Genomic DNA, 21,502 nt, shown 5'->3' with positions numbered 1-21,502 from the left:
GCTAACAGCAGGAGGCCCGCCTGCAGCAAGGTGATCACCAGGCCTCCCGGGCCGGGCTGTGAGGTAGTCGAGGGCCTGTGCCTTCTGGGTATGCAAACAGAGCAAAGCCATCAGATGTCCACACGCTGACACACACACACACACACACACACACACACACACACACACCACCGACAGTGTATGCAGCCAGAGCGAGAAGAAAATCATTTCAGGACACTGGAACCGGGAGGAGAAGCTTTTTCCTCCGGCAACACCCCTCCCGTATCCTCTACTGGATGTGCTCATTCCAAAGGAGAAACGCCGGAGAGCCAGGCCATTACCCCAGAGCACGATGAGTTTGAAGCTGATCGGAGGCTCAATCGACTCCTTTGACTACTCAGCTTCCACATGCACCCTTCTACAAGGTGTGAATTCCTGTACAACAACAAAGCAATGAACTATATTTTAGCCTCGCCAGATGCAACTATCCTTCTGACAGGTGAGGTTCTTGCCCTTCTCCCAAATAAGAAGACACAAGGCCCCAACAGCCATTGAATCCATTTTGCCGGCTACGTTGATTACCACTCAAATGCAGTCGTGAAGGTTCTGTTAACTAAACACTATGGTACTTTGTAAAGTTGACGTCCACCAACTTTAACACATAAACTACAAATGGGAAGGAGGGGAAAGAAGAAAAGAGTGAGCATATATAAATAAACATGTCATGTAACGAGAAAATAGGCAAAGCTACCACAGGCCTGGTCTTTTTAATTGGCCACAATGGAAGCTGATGTCTATCACCTTCACCGTCAACTCCCCCTTCCATATTTTCCTGGCCCGGAGCCAGAAACTCACAGCTCTTGGTGCTTTACCTGGTGGAGTGATCCAAAGCTTTCTTCTCCAGGGGTCTGAATCCTCAGTCATTCTGCCCTTTTCTGGTTCCTGCGAAACCACTAACCTTTGCTGTTGGCATGAAGTTTTAGGAGAAACCTTATAAAATTTCCAGAATTTAGAACCATTTGCTGGGGCAGGCAAACCAGCAAACTCCCCTGTCACCACTCAGTGGCCGGCAACTGCACCTTCCCAAACAGCATTTTCTAACATGGTCCTCGTTGCGTCCGCCATAGCAGCAACCAATTTCCCTTGGCAATTTGGATCAATCATTCCAACCAGTAGATTAACCTGCTTTTCACCTGTTGGTTCAGTGGTATAAGGAGTGCAAATGGCCAGGCGGCAGTCTGTGGTAGGCAGAAGTCTAAGATGGACCCCAGGATTCCTGCCCCCTGGTGTACACACCCTGTATAATTTCTCCTTGTGCATTGTTGGGGCCTGCAAAAATAATTGGATATCAGCTCCATGGTTATGTTATATGGCAAAAGGGATTTTGCAGGTGTAATTAAGGTCCCTAACCAGTTAAATAAAATCCAAGTGGAGATTATCCTGGGCGAGTCTGACTTACCTAGTCAGGCAAGTCTTGCAAGAGTTCGTTCCCTTGCCAGTTTAGAAGAAACGCAGCCCGGTTGTGAGAGGAGGGTCTACATGGCAAGGACCCGAGAGCAACCTCTAGGCGCTGAGAGTGAGAAAATAGGAACCTGAATCGCACGGCTGAAAGGAATCTAATTCTGCTAACAACCACATGAGCTGGGAAGAAGATCTGGGGCCTCAGATGAGATCACAGCCCCAGCCAACACTTTGATGTCAGCCTGGTGACACCCTGAGCAGAGGACTCAGCTAACCTTTACTCCTAGCCCCTCGACCCACAGAAATCATCAGATAAATAAGTTTGGGTTGTTTTCAGCTGCTACATCTGTGGTAATTTGTGATGCAGCCAATAGAAAACGAATATGCAGTCTCACCTTCCAATTTGGTGGAACCAATGTTGGTCCCTTGGTGGAAGCATTCTCCTTTTAAATACTAAGATCTCCAAACCATCAGAACTCAAAGCTGCCGGGTCGGGAAGCAAAAAGCCCGCAAATGGGTTATTAGGTGTACTAGTGAGAGAAGCCAGTCCCACTTCTACCACTTGTGTTCTGACTGTGGGAGAGAGAATACCATATATGGCTTTCCGATCCAAAGCCTGTTGCACCCTGTAAGGCAGATCCCCAGTTCAGGATGCTGTCTACCCCCTGGTACCATATGAGTCCTCAATAAGCCATTTCACCTTTCGTAGGCCAGCCACTTCCAGGTGATGGGGCATGTGGTAAGCCAGCTAATTCCACGGGTGAGCCCCATTGCCGCACTTCTTTGCCATGAACTGATGTTTCTTGATCAGCAGCAATGCTGTGCAGAATGCCGTGACAGTGGATTAGGCGTTCTGTGAGTCTGTGGATGGTAGTGCTGGTGGAAGCATTAGAGTCAGAAAAGGCAGATCTGCATCCAGAATATATGTCCATTTCCACGAGAATGAATCTCTGCCCCTCCATTCCAATGTCATCGCCTTCCACGAGATGGTTGGCTTGTCCCCCCACCCCCATCCCAGGGAATGGTGCCATATTGAGGATTCAAGTTGGTCTCTACTCAACAGTAGCACTAGTGAGGCTAACCTTAGTAATGGATGTTCCATGTTATTGAGTCCATACGTAGCCTCCATCCTTGACACCATGGCCTCTGTTCATGGGTCCATTGAACTAGCACTGGAGTGGCTTGGGAAGGAAGCCGACTGACATCCAGAGTATTATTTCTCCACCTCATTTGTAAGAGCCTCCTCTGCAATGGATGCTCTTTGGTAGGCATTCCCATGGGACACAAATAGTTTCACAGTCTACAACTACTCAAAGAGGACTTACCTAATATTCTTGTCCCCACCACAAATGTCCTTAATCCCAGTCTCTATTTGTCAAAAAATGGACCCATCTTGGTTAACTTCCACCTGTCTTCAACATTTTTTTTTTATCTAGATCCCCTCTCACCCATTTTTCATTTCCAGAATATTTTGAAGCAAATTCCAGACATCATATCACTTTATCTTAAATATTTTAGTATCTCTAAAAGATAAGCAGTATTTAAAAATAACCACAATACCATTATCACACCTAAAATCCATAATTATCTAATATTAAATATCTCATGTTTAAATATCATCAACTATCTTAAGTATCCAGATAAAATGCAAACATTGAAACGGGTTGATATATTAAATCTTTTACTCCATATATTTTTTCTCTTTCTCTTTTTTTGCAATTTGTTGAAGAAACCAAGTTGTCTTTCAAGTTTCCTAGTCTGGGTTTACTGATTATAACCCTGTCATGTCACTTAACATTTTCTCCTATGCCCTTATTTCCTAAAATTTAATGGTTATATCTGTAGGCTAAATCAGAACCAGGTTTGATTGTTTCTTGGCAAAACAACTTCTTTGGGTAGTACTTTCATTAGGAGGCATATAGTCTGGGCTTTCTTTTTGGAATGTTATCAGTCATTGATGATCACTGCTAGATACCTTAATTCATGAGGAGTTGCACGCTCATGTGCACACACCCAACCTACCCTCCCCCCCCCGCCACACACACACACACACACACACACACACACACACACTTCTATAAGGAAAAATTTCCTTTCACCAACAATTTGGTTACCCAGAAATACAGTTCATATAGAAAAAGCAGAATAAATGCTTGGTGTGTGTGTGTGTGTGTGTGTGTGTGTGTTTTAATGTATCTATTTTCAAAAATAACAATTTATTTTGTTGGTGCTCTCTAAGTTAATCAATGGATTTTATGTTAAGGACATTATATAAAATGAACTCATGCATCTAAACATATTTGATGTGTTTTCAAACCATTGTTATTATCTTTATTAATGCTTCAATCATGTGATCTTTGCCAATGGGAACCAACTCAAGTTGGCTCTTAGATCCTTGTGAGTTGTCTTTGTTTTCCAGTATGCCAAGCTGTTCCAGGCTCATATTGTACATTTCCTGCCCCAGAACTGAAATCCCCCCAAAGTCATGGAGCCTTAGTTCCTTTTAGTAGGAAATGGTATGTGGACATCACAATCTGGGCATTACTTAATTGGTCATTATTTCTAGGCTTTTTAGTAAACAAAGCGAGAGCTTGTTATGTTTGATAACTTTATTAAGATGAAGTACTTTATGAATTCATATTGATACTTAGAACAGGATTTACTTAACTTTATCACTCTTGTCACTGGGCTTCCTTCATCATAATTCTTTCTGAACACAACTGGAATTGGTAGATCTTCCTTTGAATTATACTGCCCCCTTCAACAACTTTTATGGCAATCAACATATAATCTTTCATTTATTGTTATTTTTTTTATATGTATCTTATCCTCCATACCAAATGGTAAGCAATTTGAGGCCAGAAGACATGTCTTTTTACTTTGTTCAATGAAGATAAAATTCCTAAAGTGCTAGTGTATTTCCTGACACATAAATTCCTTCTTCTTTACATCTCTCAAAATATGGAACAGTGCTATACATAACTTTGTTATGTTTTTATGGTGTGTTCCATTTTATTTTTTATATATTTGTTTGTTTATTTATTTTAATTTATATTTATTGTTGAAAATATTACAGATGTGCCCCATTGACCCCCTCCACTCCACTCCTGCCCCCTTAAAATGAATACATACAAAATTAGGTTTATACTCAACTTTTCAGATCTAAAGTACTAGACACTCTAATTTTAGTAGGAATTAGGTTAAAGACATTATAATTATTTGAAATAAGTTTTATTTCACAGATACAAAACAATTTTGAACATTTACAACTTGTACAAAGACTGGTAGCTTTTATATTTTAAAAAGTGCTATACTAAGAGAATAGGGAAAATTAAAGACCACAATGACATTCTAAATTATAGGTTCCAGGAATGGGGATATGAAGAAAGTACATATTCTATCCAACTACAAAATCCTCAAACCATCTGAGTGAAGGAAAATGAATAATACTGGACTTGTGTGAAATCACACTTTGGTCTGTAAACACATTTAGCTTTGTTTTCCATTCAGATGTCTACCTAAAAATCATATAAGATGTCACTAAAATTAGCCAGTCAAAGGTATACTAAAAAGAGGTAGGGAATGAAGATGAAAGAATTTATTTTGGTAGTTCTTCAATAATGATGCGAGACACTGAATTCCACCCAGTAGAGGCATCTCCTTTGGGGTAATCTGAACAAGTACCAACCCAGATAGCAATGTCCACTAACCCGGCACCGATTCCTTCACAGAGTCCTTCCACTGCAAAACAAAGGGGAGAGGAACATCTTGAGAGGACAAAACCTTTAGTGACATTTTCCTACGTTAGCAAGCTAGGTAATAAATCGAGTTAATGTACAGTGAACTAAAAATTCTAATACTTAATAAGTGTTTTCGTAAAAATAAATTCTGTTTTTCTTAGCACATAAATACTTTCAAAATACAAATATATATCCATTCTATGATATAAGATTAACAGGCATTTTTCTTACAGGCTTTAACCATAAAGCCAGAATTTGCTTAGTTTAGTTACAGAGATGACTTAAAACAAAAAAAGCAACTCATTTGATTAAACAAAGGAAGCCTATACTTTTAAAAGTCAATACTTTGGTTTGATTTACAAGTATTTTTTATTTTTAAAAAAATTTTATTGAATTTATTGTGGTGACATTGGTTAATAAAGTTATATAGGTTTCAAGTGTACAAATCTATAATACATCGTCTATATATTATACTGTGTGTTCACCATCCAAAGTCCAGTTTCTTTCCATCACCATTTATCCCCCTTTTACCCTCTTCTACCTCCCCCATCCTCCTTCCCCTCTTGTAATCACCATTCTGTTGTCCGTGTCTATGAGTTGTTGGGGTTTTTTTGCTTAATCCCTTCACCAACCAACCTTCCCTCTGACAGCTGTCAGTCTGTACTCTTATCTATGAGCCTGTTTCTATTTTGTTTGTTAGCCTATTTTGTCCATTAGATTCCACATGTAAGTGATATCAGACGGTACTTGCTTTCTCTGACTGGCTTATTTCACTTAGTATAATGCTCTCCAGGTCCATCCATGCTGTCTCAAAGGGGAAGATTTCCTTCTTTTTACAGCCGAGTAGTATTCCATTGTGTAAATGTACCACAGCTTTTTTATCCACCCATCTACTGATGGACTATTGGCTATTGTAAATAACACTGCAATGAACATAGGGGTGCGTGTATTCTTTCGCATCCGTGTTTCAGGTTTCTTTGGGTATATTCCCAGAAGTGGAATCACTGGATCTTAACAAGGCAGTTCCACTTTTAATTTTTTGAGGAAACTCCATGCTGTTTTCCACAGTGGCTGCACCAGCCCACATTCCCACCGCCAGGTCACCTTCAATTCATCTTAATGCAGAAACTTAGGAATAACAAATCCCTTCTGACATCCCACCCAACTGATCACAACTGATGAGGCTTCACACCAAGGTTGGGAAATGCATCATGGGCTAACAATGTGCTGTCCTAGTTGCCCGACATGACCGCGGACTCAAAACTAATCTCTGTCCCTAAAGACCTGAGACGCACTCTGTAGTGTCACTAGTCTACATACCAGAAGAGGTGCGATGGATGTTAATTGTTGAATTCAGTTCAGGGCTTCCTTGGTCCAAATAAATGATGGCTTCAATGGGAAGAGGCCCTGAACACTCAGCTCCGTTGAACGTGAAATACCAACGCTGACAGCACGCGCTTCTGCACTTTAACCGGAGCGAGCCGCTGAACAGAACTCGGAGAGCGCTGTTGGAGCGCATCTTAGTGAATGTGCACTCCTGCCACACACACAGACATGGGGCTCCGTTAGCATTCCCAAGTTCATTCAAAACGATGCTTTCAAACTGGACTGTGACTCTCAACTACCCTTTACCCCAAGCTCCATTTAAAAAGTTTAACCTTTACAGAGGGAAAAAGATTTTCTGCAAGACAGGGAAGAGACCCTGATATGAAGAACCCTTTACAAAATGAAGTTATGGCAGCCTTAGAATTATTCACCCCACTGAAGGTCTTTCAGTTTTACCAAAAACAGCTAGTCTTCAGAATTTAGACCAAAACAACCTCTATCTTTACTCTTTTTTTTTTCGTTCCAAAAATATTTCCTGAGCCCTATGTGCTGGATACTACAGATACAGCAGAACACAAAATAATTCTCTGCCCTCATGGAACTCACATTCTAGACTAGTACTGTGCATATATACTGAGTGGCCAGATTATTATGATCTCTGAATGCATAATAATCTGGCCACTCAGTGTATATCTTATAAAATAAAAGGCTAATATACAAGTTGTCCCCTTGACCAGGAGTTCGACCAGCAGGCAGGCCGGCCAACTGCCCATGTCCCCTCCCCCTGGCCAGGCTGGCCGGACCCCACCCATGCACAAATTCATGCACCGGGCCTCTAATATATATATATGGGGAGAGAGAGAGAGAGAGAGAGAGAGAGAGAGAGAGAGAGAGAGAGAGAGAAACCAGATTATTATGCATTCAGAGATCATAATAATCTGGCCACTCCGTGTATATTTATTCTTGACCTATTTCTATTTGATCAGCAGCATACAGTATCACGGGTTCAAGGCTAGGTGGGGTTTTTAGCCTTTAACTATGTGACACAATTATAAGGCTCACATTTTCCCCCCCTCTAACTGGTCTTTGCAAAATTCATCAGTCAATTGGTTCATGGCCCTATCTTTTACTTGCAGAAGGCTCCCAAACCATTCTGAGCACTGATAAATGGAACTTGAAAACACATTAATAATTCAGAGACCATAGGGATAGCTTTTGGAGAGAACTTAGCAACTTTCAATGAACTACAACTTAAGAACCGGTCTATCAATGTCAGGTGTTTAAAGAAGTAAGCAATATTTAAACAAAATGTTTTCTAAGAAATCACAAATGAAACTAAAAATGGTCACGGTCACCAAAACCATGGAAGAACTTTTATGGAAATTCTATCACATGAAAATCAAATCAAGACAGTGGCAAAGTTTTTTATAGACAATACTAGAGGCCTGGTGCACGAATTCGTGCACCAGTGGGGTCCCTTGGCCTGACCTGCGGGATCGGGCCAAAACTGGCTCTCCAACATCCCCCGAGGTCCCAGATTGCAAGGGGGCACAGGCCAGGCCGAGGGACCCCACCGGTGCACTATCAGGCTCGGGGAGAGACATGGGAGGTTGGCCAGCTGGAGAGGGACCGCGGGAGGGCTCCAGGGCGTGTCTGGCCTGTCTCACCCAGTCCTGATCAGCCGCACCCCAGCAGCAAGCTAACCTACCAGTTAGAGCGTCTGCCCCCTGGTGGTCAGTCAGTGCACATCATAGCGAGCAGTTGAGGGGCCTTAGCATATCATTAGCATATTACGCTTTGATTGGTTGAACGGCTGAACGGTTGCCCGGATGACCAGACACTTAGCATATTAGACTTTTATTATGTAGGATAGCAGACATTTAACAGCTGATATAAGGATCAGGGCTAAAACGTAAAGATTTAAACTTTAGAATTTTATGAAAATAAAGTATCTTCTATTAGCCTAGTGATAGCCGTGGTTAATATCATGAAGTAATATATTGTAGATATGGAACCGTGTACCGAGTTGGTGAACAAAGGGAGAAAGGCTTAGAAATAGCACCAACTTCTTCAACTCTATGAATCTCAGTGGACTTGCCAGTTACTTTGGAAGCAAACACTGATCAAAGTGACTAAGTCATCAATCAAAATGCATCGCCAGCCAGGCTCTTTTGAGTGACTTGGCCCCTAAGTGTTGCAGAATAATGTACAATGGTCACGGTAGTACCTCTCTGGTCCATTCCACTTCTCCCAGGCTGAGCAATTTAAGCTAGGCCAGCTACCCTGAATCAGGACAAATACCAAGGCCTTGCCACTTCCAGATAATTCCCATCGTGTGTAAACTTCTGAGAAATTCTTCCCACCTTGTGTCTGGAGCCACAGCAGAAATGTTCAGACTAACTTAAGTTGACTTCAGGATAGACTGGAAAGTTGCTTACTGTCCAATCTTGTGGACATAGACACGCATGCTCTCCCTTTCTGTTTGCATTTTTAAAAACAGAGTAATTTATTTGAAGTATTAGGGTTAAATGTCTTAGAAATATCTTTATAAAATTAACTCTGAGATGTTACCAATTTTTTCTCATTAATTTTAACTTAAAGTTACATGGTACCTCCTTAATTTAAAAAAAAAATATTTTGGTAAAAATAAATAACACAAAATCTCACCTAAAATTAACACTCAACTATGAAAACCCTTAATTTTTGTGTGTGTATGTGTTGTTGTTTTGTTAATCCTCATCTGAGGATATTTTTTTCCATTGAGTTTTTAAAATATATTTTTTATTGATTTCAGAGAGGAAAGGAGAGGGAGAGAGAGATAGAAACATCAACGATGAGAGGGAATCATTGATTGGCTGCCTCCTGCACACCCCCTCCTAGGGATCGAGTCCACAACCCGGGCATGTGCCCTAGGCTGGAATCGAACCCGGGAGCCTTCAGACCACAGGCTGACACTCTATCCACTGAGCTAAACCAGCTAGGGCTCATTGATATTTAGAGAGAATAGAATGGAGGGAGGTTAGAGGAGGAAGGGGGAGGGAGGGAAAGAGAGAGAGAGAGAAACACTGATGTGAGAGAGACACATCTATTGGTTGCTTCCTGCAGGCGCCTGGACTGTGGCTGGGGATCAACCCTTCAACCCAGGCACGTGCCCCGGACTGTGAATCGAACCTGCAACTCTTCGGCTGAAAACCTTTACATTTTGCTTCAACGTTAGAATAATTCTGATTTTACTTACCGCAATTTTTCCAAGATCTATGCCATAATTCAGCGAATTCCATGAGCACTGCTTGTAGTTAGGTGTCCAGGACTCCTCGAAGGTTTCCCTCAGGCATTCCCCCTTTTCTCCTTTGAATCCATCCCGACCTGGGATCCCAGGGGTACCAGGAATGCCATTGGCCCCAGGGCTCCCATCTCGACCAGGTACACCCGCAGGCCCTTGTAAGCACATTCCATTATACTAGATCGGTGGGAAAAAGAAAGGAAGAAAAACTCTCACTACTTAAGATTCAAAGACTCGATCTGATTAGAATTGCATTTGTTTTGAGTCCTTGGAGGCGAGAATCCTTTCATACCCCCTTGCTCATGTTCTAGATGAGTTATTAAAGAGAACTGACTTTAAAATTATTTCTAAAATACTGTGATTTCTTTACATTGCACAGACTTGACCCTTTTTTACGTGGAGGACGTGTCACGGGGTAACCCTTCTGAGTGCCCCTCCCCCCACTTCTCCTCCCTGACAGGGAGCAAGTGACCTTATTGAAGGTGACTACTAGCCTCCTACAGGGTGGCAGTGACCTCTCAAACATCTTAAGGATTCTCTGTTCTCCTTGGTGGGGAGGGCAGCGGCGTGTCATGCAGAAGTTAAGTGCATGGATTCTAGAGCCTGGTTCTCTGGATTTTAATCCTGACTCCACCACTACGACTAGCTCTGTGAGGTAGAGCAAGCTGCTCGATGTGCCGGTGCCTGCTTCCTTATCTGTAAAACTAGAGGCCCGGTGCACGAAAGTCATGCACTGGGGGCGGGTGTGTGTGTGTGTCCCTCAGCCCAGCCTGCACCCTCTGCAATCTGCGACCCCTTGGGATCGGGCCTAAACCTGCAGTCAGACATCCCTCTCACAATCTGGGACTGCTGGCTCCTAACCACTCGCCTGTCTGCCTGCCTGATTGCCCCCTAACCGCTTCTGCCTGCCAGCCTGATCACCCCCTAACCGCTCCCCTGCCGGCCTGATCACCCCTAACTGCCCTCCCCTGCAAGCCTGGTTCCCCCCAACTGCCCTCCCCTGTAGGCCTGGTTGCCCCCAACTGCCCTCCCCTGCAGGCCTGGTCGCGCCCAACTGCCCTTCCCTGCCAGCCATCTTGTGATGACATAGGGGTGGCCATCTTGTGACATGAGAGCGTGAGGGTCAACTTGCATGTTACCTCTTTATTATATAGGATGGGGGAAGTAACAAAGGTTCTTACCTTGTAGGGTTTGTATGAGATGTGAAATGATATACAAAGTGCTTAGAAGTGCCTGGTACCCAGTAAACACTGCATATGTCAGCCATGGTTACTCTCATTATTCCCCCAAGAGCATGTGAGGCAGTGACCTGGGCAAGTGTGACCACTCCCTTGGGTGGACCTTACCAGGGTCTAGATCTGGAGAGGAGAGCGTTAGCAAACCCTCCAGTTAACACCCAAAAGCCACACACACTAATGTAGCTACCTCAGTGGGAAAGGTGGTGTTTTGATCCCCATCTAATTCCTGAATGGGTCCACTTATTAGACCCTCCAAATCTAGACCCAATCCGCTTACATTTAACAGTTTCCCATTTGTGTAGATTGTCACAATCTACAATTCTATACAAATACACTATCATTCTATATAAACACATTGTCCAATCAGAACAAAACACCAGGTTCCTTATATATTAAAATAACTTCAAAGCTTATCTTTTACGGTCCCCCTCTGGGAATAGACACGGTCGTATTCTGAAATCCAATAAGGACACCTTATGCCTCTAATGTTTGCCAATCGATTTGCTTTTCACACCACCAATTTGATTTTTGTTTTGACAGATGACTTTTGTGACTATATTCTAAAACAGTGTAGTTAATTGTAGACAATTTTCATTCCGGAAATTTCATTCACTTACGCTACCAGACACATGTAATGTTTGGACACAGATTTCTAGTGAAAGAGGAGAAGCAATAAGACTCCTGGTATTCTTTGATTTCTTGCTTGCCACAACTTGGAAGGAGAGATTTCTCTTAGCATCTACAAGGAGTAGAGGCTAGGGATGATGCTAAAAAATGCTACAATGCCCAGGGCAGTCCCCACAACAAAGAATCATCTACCCCAAAATGTCTACACTGCCATGGTTGAGAATTTTTATTCACCTTTTAATCTAAAAATTGCATTTCCGAGACCCCATAATTTTATTGAATTTGGTTTCACAGATATCACATCAGTCTTCTTTCCCTTTAAAATGCTGACTCAGCCCACCTTTAGCACCTACCAGGGCAGGGTAAAAACATCTGAGGAATGAGCCCCTGTTTCTTACACGCGACTGGCCACCAGGGGGCAGAACTTGCTGGAAGCTTGAAAGCAATGCTTTGAAAGATCCTGTACAAAGAAGTTGCTTTCCAGAGTCTGTTGAAACTTTCTATGTGGACCTTTCTCCCCTCCCTGCCCCCTCTCCGGCCCCAGCGCCTTCCCCCCTCCCCCTCCCCGCCCCAACCAAGCAAAGCCAAATCCAAGCTACAGGATGCACCTGAGCCTGGCTGCGTAGTAAGCTTTTCCAAGTCGGGCTAGAGTTGTGGGAAACCGCAGGCACTGTAAATCTTTGGAGGGAAAGAAAAAAAATTGCTAGCTTGATGGGGAAAAAGGGCTATGTTGTATATCATAACTACAAATTCACAAAATGCAAACTTCACAGGAACCACATTCAGTTGGTACAGTTTAAAGCAATTTTAGGCATTTAAAATTGAACGGCAGCGCTGAACACAATTCTGCTTTGTGGAACAAAATTACACGGCACATCCCCAGAAAGTGCTGTGTGAAATGGCAGGGATTTTTTTTTCTTTTTCCCCCAGAGCTTTTGAATCTGGTTTACAGCTCCCTGCCACCAGGGAGCTTGGTTTATTAACTGAATTTACAAGGGCAGCTTAACATATACAAAACAGGTTGGTTTGGTTTTAAATAATAATTTTTAAAAAATGTCCCCTCTCGTGTCTTGCAATGCCTGTGCACCGTACTTGTTTGCAATTAAGGTTGATTTAAGGACTGAAGGTAAGAGGTGCCCAGGAATAGGGTAGCTGTGAAAGGATCACTCTTGCCCGCCCCCGGGTTTGTTGACTTTTAGAGGGAAAAAGCCTTAAGCAAACAAACTTTCCCACCGGTTGGCCCTTCAGAAGGCACGTGGGCTATTGGCTCTCTGGAAGCTGTCTTCTCCCTCCGCTCAACTGCGATGCTGGTACCGGGTGCCCACAGGGGAAGGCCCGGGGCGTCCGGAAGGGCTGGCCGCCCATCTGTCCAAACAGAACGAGGAAGCGGGTCCCTGGAGGGTTAGTGCTGGGCCCTTCGATTCCCCTTCCGGCCATGAACCCTCCGAACCGCCCCGGGCCGGGCTGTGGTCTCCAACCAAGTAAATTGCAGCCCATGCGCCCGGGGAGGGTGACCCAACATGACTCACGGTCTTCAAGTTTCAAAGCGCTGGAGGGAGGCTTTGCAGGGGTTTTCACTCTCCCTCTCCGGCGGGCAACGTGGCCACCGGTCCCAACAAAGGCCACGTCGCAGGTCCCGGCCCGGCCCACCCAGGGGATCCGTGGGTCCAGGGTCTCCAAGCAGCTCCCGGGCCCACGTGTTCACCTCCCCAAGCTCCTCGCCCTCCTCTCGGGGCTGCTCTAAGCCTGTCCATCCTCACGATGGGGGATGGGGTGAAGGCGTCGGGGGGCTCAGAGGCCAGACATCATTGGGCAAATCCCTGTCCTTTGGGGCATCCCACCCGTTGGACGTCGCATCTCCGCTCAAACATGGGCACCCCCCCCCCCCCCCCGATTCTGGTCTCCCCTGAGCGCCCAGGACACCAGCCACTACACGTAGCCACACACACACACACACACACACACACACACACACACACACACACACACCCTTTGCACAGACCGTCCCCTCCACGGGCGCAGCGCCGGCCCAGCCCCCGCACTCACCAGGTCCACCACCTCCCGCTGCCGCAGCAGCGCCTTCTGCTTCACCTTGGGGGTCTCGTTGGCGCTCGACGGCGCCGGCAGCTGCAGCAGCTGCAGGAGCAGCAGGAGCAGCAGGAGGCCGAGGCGTCCGGGCCTGGGGGCGGCGGCGGGGCCCTGGGGGCGCATGGCGCGCGGCGGGCCCGGACGGACACGCGGAGCGGGAGCGGGAGCTGGGGGAGCCCGGGAGCTCGGACGTGATCCGAGTCTGGCCCCGCGGCGCTCGGAGGCGGGCGCAGGCTGCATCAATGCGCCTTTCACCCGCGCGCCTCCCCCGCTCCCTCCTCCCCTCCCTCCCCACCCCTGGACACCCAGAGTTTCCATCCGGTCACAGGCCAGAGCCCCCACCCCGAGCCCCACGTGGGGCGGGCCAAGAGCCGGCCCGCCTTCTCCGGCGCCCGCGGCTCAGCCCGCTGGGACCCCCGCGGGGCTGGACAGATCGCGTGGGGGAAGCCTCCTGCAAAGTGGGGGGGAGGTGGCCGTCGCCCCGGGAGCCACGAGTGGAGACTTCGAGGACGGGCTTGGAGATATTACCGCCTAAATGGTCATTGGAGAGGCACGTACCTTCACGTGGGTGCAGGGGCCGCCTTCAAGGGTTGTCAAAGCTGGCATCTCCTCAAGATCTTTCTTGGGGGGGTGACTTTTTTTGGTGGGGGGGAGTATCATCAGGTTCTCCCCGGCCCCATGAGCCAAATGATTAAGAACGAAGAACCGCTGTTTAATAATAAATGCTAACACTTGCTAAGCTCCAGGAACTATGCAGTCTTTCACTATTCATACTCCCTGTCCATTGAGTCAATGTGTGTGTGGGTGGGGGGGGGGGCGGGGGGTACCTTCTCTGCTTGCCCCGTTCACAGATGAGGAAAATGATGATGCTCAGGGAAGTTAAGCAGCGTTCAGTGGTAGAAGTTCACTTTTCAGAAATCACTATTGATTTCTGATTGATAAATTTTTCTAACCTTCTCTGACCCCCTTTCATCTGTCCCTTATCCATTCTGGAAGAAAGCATTCTGGGGAACCCAGGCCCCCCACCAGGTAGGGTCAGGAGCTTCTTGATACACCACCGGCTGACCTCAGGCAGGACAGAAATCTTCCACACCTGTAGCCACGTGGAAGTTCCTGTTGGCAATGCTGCTGAGGTCAAATTCAACTCAGCAGGGTTCTCCTTGGAGACCCAGCCAGGTTTCTGGAAGGTATAGTGGGCTCCACAGATGGGTATTCAAGAGGAGGAACAGTTTGGCAGGGGACGGTTCTAGAAAAGCACGCTCCTGGGCCAGTATGCAACCACAGGTAAATTGCACTCCTGTTTATTAGAAGAGGCAACTATCCAAATGGGTGCTAGAGCCAGAGCTGGCTACGTAATTTGCCCAGCCCAATGCAGAATGAAAATGCCTGGTCCTTTGTTAAGGAATTTTTAAGAATTTCAAGACTTTGTCAACAGAGCAATACAGCAAGCGTGGGACCCTTCTAACTGCAGCTGCACAGGTCGCTCACGCATGAGACCAGCCACGTTAAAGCTGAACAACGTCCCCGCCGATACCCTCCCGCAGCCAAACCACTCTGGGGACAGCAGGCTACAGGCTGGAGAGGAGAGGGGCACCACCAGAGAGTCTGTAGTTCCTGCTTCTGCTCCTGCTCCTGCTCCTGCTCCTGCTCCTGCTCCATCACCAGTGACTTCTGATGGGCCCTCTCTGTGTAAATTTGGGAAACAGATTGGGTTTTCAGCAAAGAGCTATTTCCTGTATTAACATTCATGCATTTTTAAACTACACATTCACATAATCAATTCCTCTGCAGGGTAAGTAAATAAGATATCATTATCTACATTTCAAAGATAATATATAACAATGTATATATGCACACATTTATAGCTATACAGAGGGCTTGCACATACTCTATCTCCCAGGCCCTAAACATTATACAGAAGTACTCCCCCTGTGGGTTGGATTAACTTCGCTGTCTGTGCTTACTTCTCTCCCTCTGTGGTTTGCCAAGCCATTTATCCTACCACCTCTGGAATTTACCATCTCAGTCCAGCTGAGTTTGCTCCGTCTAAAACGTAGGCCCATTTTAGCATTATAGATTTTCGTTCTAGTTAGTGATTATGGATTAGTTTAGGGTCCTGGATCTTATTTCCAGAGTGTGCCCTGGCTGCCACTCCGGGCAGGACTGAGCTGGACCACTGCTTAGTGACTTTCTAAGCACTTTTACCTGATATGTGTAAATGCTCTCTCTCTATATATATATATGTTAGCTATTATTATAAAATTAATAAAAGTAGGGGCTTCTATATAAAGTTAAAGGAAGCCATGATTTAGTAGATGACAATTAACCTCTACATCAGCTGTGTCATTCAAGATCTGATTAGGAGACAGAAACCACTCTGAGTATTCCCAACAGAAGGAATTTAATGTAGGATATTGACTCGGAAGGCTAGCTCAGTAGGGGACAATGAAGCAACCCAAGATTGTCCATAGCTATAAGCTGCTACCATCTTTAAGCCAGAGAGAGAGAAGGTGACCCATCAAAGCGGGAATCATGTTGAGCTTATCCAATGGAAGCTGGAGCCATGAAAAGAGAGGAAGCCTCTGCCAGAGAAGGAAGATGAGGAATACCCCGGCTTCTTCTCCCCTCTTCCCACCCTCGAATCTCCAAAGGCAGCTAGAGGCACCTGAAACAAGAGCCTGGGAACAGCCCGTTAGTCAGTCCCGTGTGATGCCGAGCACAGCAGCAGAAGCCCAAAGAATGGATCTGAGGGCAAATAGTACTGATGAGTCCTGCTACTGGGGGCTTGAATTTCTCCCTCTACTAGCTCCTGTTCACACACAGTCAGCTCTAGAATCCGACAGTGCAGTGGTTTCGTCGGCATTCCTCAATGCCTAAATCATCAGACTGTTCACAGCAGTACTAACTGGTTAATCTCTCCACATCCTGCACGAATAAACAGTCAGTATACAGCACACTTGCCATCTCATGAGTGAGTGGGATTTTTACAGCTCTAAGGAAAAGAAAAGTGGATGGAAAATTATAGAACCTAAATATCCTTCATGAAAGATGAGTGAAAGTCCCTCGATGTGATCACGGTAAGTGCATTTTACATGCATCCCTTTAGAGTTGTGCTTATTATACAACTAGAAGCTGACTCTTTGCAGGGCTTGAGGATACGCCCTGGTCTGTGTTAGACCTGGAAGCGTTACTAGAACACTTCCTTTCTTCTGAATCATTGCAGCTACATGCTTGTTACTTGGGTCGTCTTTCATTTCCCCTAGAATTTTCTTCCTTTTTCTTAGGTTACTCAATGCTGTGCCCTCTCTTTCCCCCTTCATTATGCCCAGTGTACAGAGGTTTTGCAATCAGCATCCTCTGAACAGACTCTGCATTGTAAGAAGTCCTCAGAAAATTGTTCACCATGGCTGTCTATTTTGAAAATGGTCAAGATTAAAGACATTTCTGGGCGGTTCAGATGGCTTTTTGCAGTCTGCATGTCTCTTCCAAGGCACAAAGAATGGCCTGTTTTATGATAAAAGAAAGCCAAAGTAAGCAGGATATTTGGATTACATCTTAAAACATTTAGGTTTACGAAATATATCCAGCTCTCCTGTCTCCCTAAACCAGGGTTTCTGGTTATGTTTCCCCTGGCAGCTCCTCCTCAGTTTTAGATGTGATTATTTTGTTGATATAAAGTCAGGCCATTGCAATAGAAGTTGAAACAGACCAATGATATTAGTCTCCTCCCTCACCTATCAGAGTTTTTATTAAGTGACAAAGCAAGCTGAATGCAATTCCACCGCTCCCCAAACTGTCCAATAGAGAATGCTCAACAGTGACAAAATGGGACTTGACTGGTGACAGGAGGGAGAAAAAGATCAAGACGGTTGGATACAAAACAAGAAATGGGTAACTGTCCAAGAGCTAATGGAATAATTCATTGTAATTAGCTAGAGCTAATGGAATAATTCATTGTAATTATGGCATAAAACTAAAATTAAGTCTAGGCAAACTCCCTTCCCATGTTCCTTACCATGATTAGAAAATATCCCTTTGAGAATATTATTAGATACGTTGGCAGTCTTATCAGAAACACCCTCTCACCACCTTTACCTTCTAGCTCAGTGATGGCGAACCTATGACACGCGTGTCAGCACTGACACGCGTAGCCATTTCTGATGACACGTGGCCGCTGAGGCGGCCGCATGCCGAGGATGAAACATTTGCTGCTCCTGAGGATAAAACATTTGCGAAATAATGTTTTTTCCTCGAAGTGACACACTACCCGAGTTATGCTCAGTTTTCTGGCGAAGTTTGACACACCAAGCACAAAAGGTTGCCCATCACTGTTCTAGCTCTTGGCTAGATTAATTATTCCTATTTTTATGGACACTGTTGACCCCCTCATTTATTTATGGAGTCTATAGAATGCATGCTTTGCAATTTATAGATGACCCAAAGCTCAGAGGTATAGCTCAAGCTGTTTGCACCAAAGCCAGATGGGGAAGATCTACTTGGCGGCAATTTCTGAGAAACAGATCAGGGTGGATAGGTCTTGGGTGTGTGTGAGTGGTGGTGGGGGAGGTGGAAGGGAGGGAGAACAGGGGGAATACTGAATTAGTCACTTGGTAAATGAAAACAAAAATAAATTGTTTTCAGGACGCACAGAGGAAAGACCACGTGACACAGCAAGAAGGTGGCCATCTGCAAGCCAAGGAGAGAGACCTCAGAGAAAAACAAACCTGCCGACACCTCAACCTCGGGCGTCTCTCCTTGAGTACTGTGGGAAAATAAATGTCTGCTGTGTGAGCCACCCAGCCTGTGGTGTTTTCTTATGGCAGCCCAAGCAGACTAAGACAGGCCCACAACCCAGAACTGACGCCGCGGCCTCTTGAGACAGACTTGCACTCAGAGGGCTCGGGATGGTCACGTGTTTCCGCTCACCTTGGAGAAACGATGAGGGATGGCTCTCAGGCTTCTGTGAGCATGAGCATCACCTGAAGGGCATCTCCAATCCTGATTGCTGGCCCCACCTGCAGAGCTTCTCAGTCAATAGGTCCGGGGAGGGGCCTGAGCATCAGCATTTCTCACACGCTCTAGGGCTGCTGGTCCAGGCACCACATCTTGGAAGCTGAAATTGAGACATTTAAAAACTATTTTTAATTAATTCATTTTTAAAACAGCAACAACTAACCTCATCCTAAGTTAGAATAAAGAACCTATTTTAATGAAAATAGCTATATTTTGTAAAACAAAAAAAGTTAAGGAGAGTGGCATTGTTTTGCCTTTTTGCAGGTCTTTTTACAGCTTGAATCTCATATTTGCTTCTGTCTTCCATCTGCTGGCATCTCACCCATCAGGCAGCCTCTGGGAGACGGCACTGTGCACCTGTGGGAGAGTGAGAGTGAAATAGGCAAATGGCATCATTATCATTATGAACATAGCATTAGCGTCACCTTTTCCCTGAAAGTGTCTCAGGCACCCCTTAGAGTCCCTCGTCCACACTCTGAGAACAGATCATGTATGGGGTGGGCAGAAGAAGAGAGCCCCAAAGAAAGAGGCAGAGAAGGAGGAGGAAATCCAGAAAAACCTTGGTCGGTGCTACTAGCATCAGGATCCACCAGCTGGTTCACACTCAGTTTCTCTCACCACACGCACGTGAGCATGCACGTGCCAGTGCAGTGGAGACGTTAAAACCACAGCCAGGAGAGAGCAAACATCCATCCTTAGGACGAGATGAGACGTCTCACCCTGCTCAAGCGCGCGTTGGCTTTCCAGATTCTTAGACTCTTCGCTCTGCTCCTCAGCCTCGGAGTCTGGCACTCCATCCTCCTGTGAATCTTTGGTGACCTCCTGGGCTTTGCAGTTGGTGATTTTCTTGGAACCGGGGGCCGTTGTTCTTCCTCTCTCCATGCCTTTAACTTTTGTCCACAGCATGCATGTCCTCCTCCTGACCTCCCCACCGAACGAGGCCGTCAGAACTGTTCAGCTAGAGACCCAGTCTTGACTCCTGGTCTGCTATTTCCCTTAGATCCTCACTCTATTTTTAAAGTGTCAGACTTTATTAGAATGTGCCTTTGAAACCTACCTTTATGTTAAATCCATTCCTTTCCTGTTCAAGAATAAGTAGACTGTGGATTTCAGGACACTGCTGGGCAGTAAATATTTATTAAAGGAATAAATAAAATAAAAACTACCACTCTTCCGGAGGCAGGCACTTGCAGTGGCCCTGTGGTGTGTCCCCTTTCAGGACCGAGAAAATTCTTCCCAGCGTTCTCCCTGCACGCTTCCCTCCTGTCCGATGGGGCAGGATTGGAGCACATGCCTGTTGCCTAAAACAAATCACCTGGCAAGAGACGTTAGCCCCCTGGGGCCAGAAAGAAACTGTGCCTCCCCTGAAGGACAGGGCTCCTGGGAGAACCGTGAACAATAGCTGAGTTCTGTGCATAAGGAAGGATGAGCGGCAGGCAGAGTTGGGTAATTATTGGGTAGACAACCGAGAGTGTCTGCCACAAAATAAATAAAAATAAAATAAGTAAATAAAATAAAACCCTCAGAGTGCCAATTATACCATTTCCCCCTTCCTGGAAAGCCCTTGGTTTGTTTATCCAACCTACCATCAGTTGTTTTAGCTCTGGGTGTCTTTGGGAAATCAGAGACCTCCAGGAGGTAAAGCATCAGGGGAAGTAAACCCTAGGTTCAAAGGATGTATCCCCAAGTCCCATTCCTAGATATTAACCCATAAGACCTACTCTCTTCCTGTAGCAGCAGTTTTTCTAAGTACACAAAGGCTAGGCAGAGAACCCAGTCTGTTTTCAGGGAAGTATCCCCAGTGTGGCTACAATGGGGTGTTCCCGAGAAGACCCATTTTCACGAGTGTTTTATGCATAGCTTACACAAATTTCTCTGTTTCATCAGTCTCTTGTCTGTAATGTTTGCTTCCTGTCTTCCCAGGGATACTAATCTCCATGGAATGTGCTCCCCCTCCCCTGTTGGGTGATCATTTGTGGGGTTCCCCTTACTGAGGAGTCTTGTGTAAATCTGGGAAGTGTCACTGAGAAGCTGGGTTTTCTGGCCATTTTTCCACAGGCATTTTATCTCTGGATAATTCCTCAGGCAAAACTTAGGCTCTTTCATAAGGCTTATGTTCTTTCCCAGACTCAGAGCAGTCTTCAGGGTCCTGAAGGACTGGTCTGTTGGCAGGAACTCAAGTATTAGGCGTTTGTTTCCAAATTGCTATTAATGATTGCTACCATATCTCTCTTATAATAATCATTATTACACTTTAGCTCTCTGGTTGGATGTTTCTACACTGGTTAATACTTCATGAAGGCGGTCTTTATTTCTACATCAAAGGAAAAAGTATGAGTTCTCGAGATCATTTTTCTCCACTAACAGAATTCTCTACCAATTTCTCTGTTCGAAAGAGGTATGTTTGTTCCATTCCTTCGTCTTTGCCTTCTGTAGTTCAGTGCATCAGTAAAAATGAAACTCACATGAAGGCAAGGCTAGCATTTCAGTTCAATGCAACACACATTATTTAACATTTATTATGAACTCAACACCAAAAGCGAACCCTAATGTGTAGGCTTTGGGTGCTAATGACATGTCAACGTAGGTTCATCAATTGTAACAATGTAGGTTCATCAAATGTACCACTCTGGTGAGTGATGGTGATGATGGGCCAGGGGGTATATGGGAAATCTCTGTACTTTCCATTCATTTTTGCTGTGAATTTAAAACTGCTTTAAAAAATAAAGTCTGTGTTTTAAAAGAAT

The 21,502-nt window shown here is 45.3% G+C and overlaps 1 protein-coding gene across 1 annotated transcript; it reads right to left on the bottom strand.

The window, feature by feature from the left end:
* Positions 1-4,670: 4,670 nt before the first annotated feature.
* Positions 4,671-13,985, bottom strand: CTHRC1 (collagen triple helix repeat containing 1). The gene is made up of 4 exons (XM_054708666.1): positions 13,701-13,985; positions 9,745-9,966; positions 6,501-6,717; positions 4,671-5,181 (listed from the first exon to the last, which is right to left on the bottom strand). Exons 1-4 carry the CDS (start codon positions 13,980-13,982, stop codon positions 5,039-5,041), a joined length of 864 nt encoding a protein of 287 aa, XP_054564641.1. The 5' UTR covers positions 13,983-13,985; the 3' UTR covers positions 4,671-5,038.
* Positions 13,986-21,502: the final 7,517 nt, after the last annotated feature.

Source organism: Eptesicus fuscus, chromosome 19 (assembly GCF_027574615.1).
Source record: "Eptesicus fuscus isolate TK198812 chromosome 19, DD_ASM_mEF_20220401, whole genome shotgun sequence".
NCBI lineage: Eukaryota > Metazoa > Chordata > Mammalia > Chiroptera > Vespertilionidae > Eptesicus > Eptesicus fuscus.
The sequence above is the reverse complement of the archived record's forward strand: the minus strand, read 5'-3'. Positions and strand labels throughout refer to the sequence as shown.

Excerpts from the sequence above, each read along its gene's own strand:
- CTHRC1 (XM_054708666.1), bottom strand. The coding sequence starts at position 13,982 with ATGCAGCCTGCGCCCGCCTCCGAGCGCCGCGGGGCCAGACTCGGATCA. Across the intron at positions 9,967-13,700 it reads AGCGGGAGGTGGTGGACCTG|TATAATGGAATGTGCTTACA; the intron begins GTGAGTGCGGGG and ends CCACCGATCTAG. Across the intron at positions 5,182-6,500 it reads CATCCATCGCACCTCTTCTG|TGGAAGGACTCTGTGAAGGA; the intron begins GTATGTAGACTA and ends TTTGTTTTGCAG.